This window comes from Otolemur garnettii, unplaced genomic scaffold (genome assembly GCF_000181295.1).
Source record: "Otolemur garnettii isolate 467f Iridium unplaced genomic scaffold, OtoGar3 scaffold00016, whole genome shotgun sequence".
Lineage (NCBI taxonomy): Eukaryota > Metazoa > Chordata > Mammalia > Primates > Galagidae > Otolemur > Otolemur garnettii.
The window spans coordinates 14,109,363-14,119,194 of NW_003852411.1; the positions used below are offsets into that span (position 1 = coordinate 14,109,363).

General features: G+C 38.2%; 1 protein-coding gene across 3 annotated transcripts in view; it reads right to left on the minus strand.

The window, feature by feature from the left end:
- TDRD5 (tudor domain containing 5) overlaps positions 1–9,832 on the minus strand; it is an 81,074-nt gene that overhangs the window by 39,201 nt on the left and 32,041 nt on the right. For all 3 annotated transcript variants that reach the window (XM_003785672.2, XM_003785673.2, XM_012802613.1), the window contains exons 9-10: positions 3,845–4,057; positions 3,317–3,383 (exon numbers count right to left, since the gene is read on the minus strand). In XM_003785672.2, coding sequence (XP_003785720.1) covers positions 3,317–3,383; positions 3,845–4,057 — 280 coding nt within the window. The remainder of the gene's footprint in view (positions 1–3,316; positions 3,384–3,844; positions 4,058–9,832) is intronic.

Below are 9,832 nucleotides of genomic sequence, written 5' to 3' on the forward strand. Positions count from 1 at the left end.
AAAATGTTCTTCTTAGCAAAGTATCACAAGAATGGAAGAAAAAGTATCCAATGTACACAGCCCTATTATGAAACTCATTTATAGCTTTCATATGAAAGCTATAACTTAATTATAGCCTAAGAATATGGGGAGGGAGAGGGAAGGGGTGGATGGGTGGAGGGAGCGTGATTAGAGGGATCACCTCTATGGTTAATCTTTCAAGGGTACAAGTGAATCTTTCTAAAAGTAGAATATAAACGTCTTAACATAATAACTAAGAAAATGACATAAAGGCTATGTTAACTAGTTTGATAAAAGTATTTCAAATTGTATATGAAAACACCACACTGTACCCCATGGTTGCATTAATGTACATAGCTAACATTTAATAGAGAAAAACCAGATGCAAAGCAATAAATATAATGCAACACATAAACAGAAACGAAAACAAAGACTGTATGATCATCTTCATAGATACAGAAAAAGCATTTGACAAACTGTAGCACCCTTTCATGACAAAAAGTCAAGGAACTAGGCATACAAGGAACATACCTCACAATTATAAAAGCCAAATATGGCAAATCCACAGCCAGCATGACATTGAATGGGTAATAAGAGTTTAAGCATTTCCTCCAAGTACTGAAACAAGACAAGGGCTCCCACTGTCATTACTTCTAGTCAACATAGTACTGGAAGTTCTAGCCAGATCAATCAGACAAGAAAAAGAATTAAAGAATATGCAAATAAGGAAAGAGGAGGTCAAACTATTGTTTTTTGTTGACAATATAATCTTGTTATCTAGAAAATCCCAAAAATCCACCAAGAGATTCCTGGAATTGATTGATAAATTCAACAAAGGATCAGGTTACAAAATCAGTGTATATAAATCAAGTTGAGAGTCACATCAAAGAGTCTATACCATTCACAACAGCTCCAAAGAAAACAAAATAACTAGGAATATACTTAACCAAGGAGGTAAAAAGATCTCTATAAGGAGAATTATGAAACACTTAGGAAAAAACTAACTATAGATGATACAAAAAATGTAAAGACACGCTATATTCATGGATAAGTAGAATCAACATTGTTAAAATATCCCTACTATCCAAACTAATTTACAGATTCTATACGATCCCCATCAAAATATCAACATATTTCACAGATCTAGAAAAAATAATTCTAAATTTGGAACTAAAAAAGCATGCAAATAGCCAAAGCAATCTTACACAAGAATAAAAAATCTGGAAGCATCACATTACCAGATTTCAAACTATACAAGACTGCTGCAACCAAAACAGCACAGTAGTGATACAGAAATACAGACATAGACCAATGTAACAAAAAAAGAGAACCAAGATATAAAACCATCTACTTACAACTACTTATCTTTTAAAGGAGGCAACAACATACACTGGAGAAAAGAAGCCCTATTCAGTAAATGTTTCTGGAAAAACTGGATAGCCATAAGTGGAAGAAAGAGGACCACTATTTCTCACCACTTGTAAAAATTAATTCAAGATGGATGGCTGACTTAAATGTAAGGCATGAAACCTAGAAAAAAATGCAGGAAAAACTCATCTAGATATTGGCTTAGGCAAAGAATTGATGACTAAGATCTCAAAGGCAATTACAGCAATAACAAAAAATAAATGGGACTTCATTAAATTACAAAGCTTCTGCATAGCCAAAGAAATAATTAACAGAGCAAATAGACAATCTCTATGGAAAACAGTATGGAGAGTTCTCAAAAAACTAACATTTGATGCAGAAATCCTACTACCAGCTACTTACTCAAAGTAAAAAAAGTCATTTTATCAAAAAGATACCTATACTTGAATGTTTATCACACACAATTCACAACTGCAAAGATATGGTGAAATCAACCCAAGTGCTCATCAATTCATGAGTGGGTCCATGGAGTACTTACTTGGCCATAGAAAGAAATAAAGCAATTTGGATCGAATTGGAGACCATTATCCTGAGTGAAGTATCTCAAGAATAGAAAAACACCACACGCCACACATACTCTTTAAGAAATTGGAACTGACAGGCACATACGGGTACAGAAAGAAGTAAAAATTGTTGGAAATCAAGAAGCCGGGAGGGAGAGGTAAAAACCTACCTGGAAGGTACAATGAACACTATTTGAATGATGGGCACACTTACAGTCCTGACTAAAGCATTATAAAAGCTATCCCTGTACCCCTTTAATATTATGAAATTTTTAAAAAGATGAGAAAAAGTATTTATATTATAATGCTAAGTGAAAAAGTAGAATACAAATAATATATTCTGATTACCATATAAAACCCTTGCTACCAATATCCAATAAAATAAACTGGAAGAGAAGGAATAGGGCGCCAGCCCCATATACTGGGGGGGTGGGTTCAAGCCCAGCCCCGGCCAAAACTGCAAAAAAAAAAAAAAAAAAGAAAGAAAGAAAAGAAAAAGAAATGAACTGGAAGAAATACATACCAAATTTCTAAACTGGGTATGTTTGAGTGATGGAATTATAGGTAACTTTTTTCCTATCTTGTTTACTGTAGTTTTCAGATAAAAAAGTTTAAAAAATTATAATCTATATGTAAGCAAAAGATAAGTAGTTTAGGTTAAAAAGACAAATATGGTATAAGAAACGTGTAGATATGTGTTAGTCTGAGTTCTGAAGGCAATTTATAAAGTTAGGTGCATAAGATAATTACATAAACACATGAATCTATGTGATTGAAAACACCTCCTGCTCCATCCCACTTGAAACCTCTCCCATAATATTACTAGAGAACTCTCTTAAAAACACGTTATCTGACTCTGGCAGTTTCCTATTTACACCCGGTAGTTGCTTCCTAGCATCTAAGGAAAATGTTCAGACTTCTGAATGTGGGTCTCCCCATTAGGTTCCTGCCTATTTCTTTGACATTATTTGCCATGCACCCACTCCAGTTCATCCTATAATCTGTAGCCAAACAGAACTACTTAAAATTTCTCAAATTTGAGATGTTTCATGCTACTCTCTTTGCATAAAATGCCCTTCCTTCTCTTTGTCCATTTATATGCCTAATCTCCCTCCAAAATTCCTCTCAGATTGCAACACTATTATTAGGCCCTCCCAGAGAACTATGGACAGATATAAGCACTCTTCCTTTTTTACCTCTACCATACATGGTAAAAACCTCTATTATAGCAAATTTGACACAATATGGTTGTGTCAGTGTGTCTATCTTCCACACTATATAGTGATTTCTTTGCAGGCTGGTTAAGTTTTATTTTGTATCACTTTTCTTGGAACATTTTAAACCCTCAAATGTCCCCTGATTAAGTGGAAAATAAGCAAACATACCTCTACTGGTCTCACCCAAGCCAAAGAACAAGGGATAGCCTGAGCTGGAAGCTTTGTGTAGCAGCACCTGCAATGGAGAATCAAATATATAAATATTTCATCATATTATAAAAACTATGATTTGTAGAATGTCTAAACCATTTATTGATTTTATTTATTCATATAATTTCAGAGTATTTTATTTATCAAACTTAAAAGTAATGTCTTATAGTATAAAGGAATCTAAGAAATTAGTTTTTAACAGTTCAACCTTCCTGCTATTTAAATGTACCTCTTAGCATGACCTTAATCATTTTCTTAGTAAGACACTGAAATTTAGTATCATGGTCCATTCAAATTCATAGTTATGTGAAAGATGACACAAGATATTACAATCCAACTGCAAAACAAAATAATCAGTTGTCAAATATGTACCAAGGAGAAAGAAGGATGGAAAGGAGAAAGCTACAGGAAGAAAGGCAAAAGAAAATGAAGAGAGATTCCCAACCCCACACAACTGCAACATTGTTCTTATCAAGTTTAACTCACTTGAGGAACCTCAGAGAGGATTTCTGAACAGTTCCGATATTTCCAAAGTCTGGATAGAACACTTCAACTTCCTGTTTTCCAAGGACTCGATGGATAATGACCCGATACCACCACTTATCCTCTGAAATCCTCACACAACAGAGATGTCCCGGTTGGATAAAAGATTCAGGCATGACATATCGATCAGAAACCAATTGATTAGAATAACAGCGCCTGCGGAGTTCCATAGTACAGCAATACCCATAGGGGAAGAAAAAATTAAAGATAATTTTTATTGATGTAGTAAGAGCTGGAAAGCCTTGGCAAAATGCAAAGACAAAATCTTGACTTTTTCAATTTGCTAATGCTAACTAATGTCAATTAATTGTTTTTTTCTTTTCTCATGCAAACTGTTGTCTTGACCAACTTCTTCAGAGAGATATTTATATCTTGGTTTTCTTATCTCACATTCTCTGCTGAACAGAATGTAATCTGACTTCACTCCCCAGCACTCCTAAAATGGATTAGTTTTAAGACATCAATGACCTATTAATTCATTACTCTCCAATGCCTACAAAACACTTGATCGCTGGACCATTACTCTGTCTTCTTTCAAACTCTCTTATTTAGTTTTGAAGACACAATTTTCTCCTACTTCTTCCTTGTCAACGACTATTTCTTTCTTTCTTTTTTTTTTTTTAGACAGAGTCTCAAGCTGTTGCCCTAGGTAGAGTACTGTAGTGTCATAGCTCACAGCAAATTCCAATTCTTGGGCTCAAGTGATCCTCTTTGCCTCAGTTTTTCTATTTTTAGTAAAGAAAGGATCTTGCTTTTCCTCAGGCTGGTCTCAAACTCCTGAGCTCAAGCAATCCACCCGATGCAGCCTCCCAGAGTGCTTAGATTATAAGTGTGGGCCACTGCATCAAGCCCTCAATGATTATCTCTTTATTGCAGGGGTCCTCAAACTTTTTAAACAGGGGGCCAATTCACTGTCCCTCAGACCGTTGGAGGGCCGGACTGCGGGCCCCAGGATGAGTCGGCTGCTAAGCAGGACAGGCAGTGGCGGCAAAAACACCCGGTGGGCCAGATAAATGTCCTAGGTGGGCTGCATGGGGCCCGTGTTTGAGAATGCCTGCTTTATTGGCTCTGTATTGCCTTCAAAGTTTAGGTTCACTAGGATCCTATCTTTAGAAGTATAACAGTAACAGCTCAAGAACCAGTAACTTGGGTTCAAATTCTGACTCCATCATTTATTAGCTGTGTGACTTTATCTTTCTGTGCTTCAGTTTTCTTGTTGAGGGTGGAACAACAATAATAAAACCTCTGTCAAAATACTTAGTAATATGTACAAATATAGTAAGCATTAATAGCTAATAAGTATTAGCTATTTATTATTATTCGTCCTGTACACTGTCTCATCCATTTTCATACCACTACTGATAAATTCAAGATTCCTAATCACTATCTCTAGAATATTCTGCATCCCTTTCGGCTTCAAAGCTGTTATTTCCAACTATATGGAAAACATGCTAATGTCCTTCAAAACCCATTATCCTCTTTCCTTTTTCCCCAGTAATAGAATTCCCAAATTTCAACTAGGTATATGGCCATTCATATCTCCCAGACTCCCTTACAACTAGGTGTGGCTATGTAAATACTAAATCATGGCCAATAAAATATGAAAAAAAGTCTAATTATTAAATGGTAAAATTTAATGTGCATTTTACTACTATTTCTTTTAAAAAGTGTGAAAATTCCAGGCTGTATCTTAAAAAAAAGAAAGGCATATCTACCAATACCCACTTCTTTTCCCACTTTCTAGTGGAAGAATGTGGTGGTGAGCCACCCTCAAGACCACACAGATAAGGACAACATGTTATTAAGAGTAGCAAGATTAGAAAACACTGGTATCCCTAACACCATGGAGCTACCATACCAGCCTGTCATGCTTAGATCTGGACTATTATGGGAACTTAGAAATAAACTTTTACCTTTTTTACACTACTATGGTATGTCTTTGTAATAGCAGCTAAACCTAATCCAAACTAATATTGTTTTTTCAAATTGTCAAATGACAGCTCGGTGCCTATAGCACAGTGGTTATGGTGCCAGCTACATACACTGAGGCTGGCAGGTTTGAGCCCAGCCTGGGCCAGCTAAACAACAACTGCAACAAAAAATAGCCCAGCTTTGTGGTTGTCTCCTGTAGTCCCAGCTACTTGGGAGGGTGAGGCAAGAGAATAGCTTAAGCCCAAGAGTTTGAGGTTGCTATGAGCTGTGCAGCCATGACATCCTACCCAAGGCAACATAGTAAGACTCTGCCTCAGAAAAAAAAACAAAAAACAAAAACAAATTGTTGAATGACTACCTCATAATCACCTTTGAGGCATGATGTATACAACTTCTAACTCGTCACCCCAACTTCAAACCTACCCAAACCTCTAACGCCAGTTTTTTCTTTTTTTTTTTTGATTCAGAGTTTCACTATTTTGCCCTCGGTAGATAGACGTGATGTCACAGCTCACAGCAACCTCAAATTCTTGGGCCTAAGCGATTCTCTTGCCTCAGCTTCTCAAGTAGCTGGGACTACAGGTGCCCACCACAAGACCTGACTATTTTTTTGTAGTAGTTGTCATTGTTGGTTTTAGATGGCCTCAGCTTGGTTCGAACCCGCTAGCCTCGGTGTATGTGGCCGGTGACCTACCCACTGAGCTATAGCACTGCCTTAAAGCCACTTTTTATAGTTCCCTTCTCTCCTTTGCTCTTCTCAATTCTATTCTTGTCCCCTGACAATTTCACTTTGCTAATTTCTCCCTAATTTCTCCCTTTTCTCTCTCACCAAAACTAGCCTATTAATGAATCTTCCCTTTACTCCATCCACCTTCTATACTACAAGTTGATTTATCCTTCTAAAATACAAACTGTTGACGCCCTTCTTTTCTGAAAACCTTCAGGGGTGCCTCACTGTCTACAGAGTAAGTTAAAACTGCATCCATGATATTCAGAATCTAGCTCTTCCCTAGTCTTCCAGTTTCACATCAAATGACTGTTCCCTAAACCTTACCTAGTACTAACTCCACTTTCCAATTTGTTGTTCCCAGAGCAGACCACCCATTCCTTTGTTAATGTTGGCCTTGATCCACTGATAGGACCTGAATCTACCTATTCACACCCTGACTGGCAAATTCTAACTTACTTTTGAGGCATAGCTCAATTACTTCCTTTGTGAAGGTCTCCTCAACTTTGCCCAGACAGAACCACTTCTTTCTACAATCTCCCATTTATCTTCTCAGCTAGTCATGGTGTTCACAAAAGCAAAGGCTACACCTTACTTCTCTTTGTTGTGCTTGTGCCTCAACATCCCAACACCAAATACACAGTTGTTACAGTATTAATATTAAATAATAACAACAGTCAAAATTTGAGCTAGACTCTAAGTACTTTAATTTTCACAACTCTTTTTATTTTTATTTTTATTTTATTTTATTTTATTTTTTTTGAGACAGAGCCTCAAGCTGTCCCCCTGGGTAGAGTGCCGTGGCATTACAGCCCACAGCTCACAGCAACCTCCAACTCCTGGGCTCAAGCGAGTCTCCTGCCTCCGCCTCCCAAGTAGCTGGGACCACAGGCGCCCGCCACAACGCCCGGCTATTTTTTGGTTGCAGCCATACATTGTTGTTTGGCGGGTCCGGGCTGGGGATCCGAACCCGCCACCTTAGGTGTACGTGGCTGGCGCCTTAGCTGGTTGAGCTATAGGAGCCGAGCCTTTTTTTTTTTATTTTTTGAGACAGAGCCTCAAGCTATCCCCCTGGGTAGAGTGCCATGGCATCACACTCACAGCAACCTCTAACTCCTGGGCTCAAGCGAGTCTCCTGCCTCAGCCTCCCAAGTAGCTGGGACCACAGGCGCCCGCCACAACGCCTGGCCATTTTTTGGTTGCAGCCATCATTGTTGTTTGGCGGGCCCAGGCTGGGGATTCGAACCCGCCACCTTAGGTGTATGTGGCTGGCGCCTTAGCCGCTTGAGCCACAGGCGCCTAGCCCACAACTCTTTTTAAAAAAGATATTGTTATTATCCCACTTTGAAGATAAGATGATGAAGTCTAGAGAAATAAAATAACTTAAAGGTCACAGAGCCAATGAGTGTGCTTCAAAACATGTACAAAAATCTTACAGGCATACTAGAATGAAATATACAAGATCAGACAATTAGGTTTGTGAACTCATCCTAGAAAAAGTACTACATTGCCTCATTGCTGAATATCACTATTGTTGGTCAACTTTGTTGGCCATCTGGTGACCATAGTAACATTCAGCAATAAGGTATATATAGCACTTTTTCTAAGATGAGTTTGCAATCTTAACTTTCTGCCATCATGAGATAATATTTTTACAAAGTAATTATGTTACTAACACTATGCCAGGTATTCTGGGGTAGGAGATAAGTAATGTGGTAAAATAAAAAACATGAAATATTTCTGGAGATAAAATAATGAAATAAATCATTCTTATATATGACACCAATATAAAAATATTGTTATTAACGAGTATATCTAAAGTGACTGAAAAGTCCACATTTAACATGGTGTTTACTAACAAAGGACATAGTTTTTAGTAGAAAAAGATAATTTAGTGCAGTAGCTCTCAGTATAATCCATGAATCCCTGGGTCCTGATACACTTGGAGAAAATCCATAAAATCAAAACTATTTCCATAATATTGATAAATACTAACGTATTTATCCTTTCACTGTATTGATAATTGCACTACTGGTATAAAAGCAACAGTGAGTAAATCTCCAGATATCTTAGCTAAATTAAAGTAGTGGCAACAAGCATCACTTATTTGTAGTCATCTACTTGTCACTGTCATGCATTTACATTAAAAAACAGGCTGGCTTGGTGGCTCATGCCTGTAATCCTAGCACTCTGGGAGGCCAAGGTGAGTGTATTGCTTGAGCTCAGGAGTTTGAGACCAGCCTAAACAAGATCTGTCTCTACTAAAAATAAAATACTAGCTGGATGGGTGGCAAGTGCCTGTATTCCCAAATACTCTGGAAACTGAGGAAGAGGATCACTTGAGCCCAGGAGTTTGAGGTTGTTGTGAGCTATGATACCATAGCACTCTAGCCAGGGGCAACAGAGAATCTGTATTAAAAAAAAAAAAAGTAGGAAAAACCCAGTTTCACTTAAAAATAAATATTACTGCTTTATCAAGGATATTAAGTTTATTAAATTTCAACCACTGAGCAACAGCATTTTCTTTTTTTTTTTTTGAGACAGAGCCTCAAGCTGTCACCCTGGGTAGAGTGTGGTGGCATCACAGCTCACAGCAACCTCTATCTCTTGGGCTCAAGTGATTCCCCTACCTCCGCCTCCCAAATAACTGAGATTATAGGCACCTGCCACAACATATTTTTTTTTTTTGGCTGCAGCCATCATTGTTGTTTGGCGGCCCTGGGCTGTCGAACCCACCAGCTCAGGTGTTACGTGACTGGTGCCTTAGCCACTTGAGCCACAAGCGCCCAGCCAAGTGACAGCATTTTCAATAGTCCATGATAAAAACAAAAGCACCCATGAAGCATTTCCCAAGTTATCTCAAGGAAAAACATGTGAGTTGTGAACTGAACTAGCTGCTTCTCCTGTGGAACATGATTTTTACTTAGATGAGCTAGTCTTTTTTTTTTTCCTTTTTTTTTGTACCCTGCACCATTTTTGCTTGATCAAACCACTAGCAAACTATGTCTATTCAGACTCAGGTATCTGACACTCATTTTCTTTCCTTTTTTTTGAGACAGAGCCTCAAGCTGTCACCCTGGGTAGAATATGGTGGCATCACAGTTCACAGCAACCTCTAACTCCTGGGCTCAAGTGATTCTCCTGCCTCCGCCCCCCAAGTAGCTGGGACTACAGGTGCCGGCCATAATGCCTGGCTATTTTTTGGTTGCAGCCATCATTGTTTGGCGGGCCCAGCCAGCTCAGGTGTATGTAGCTGGCGCCTTAGCCACTCG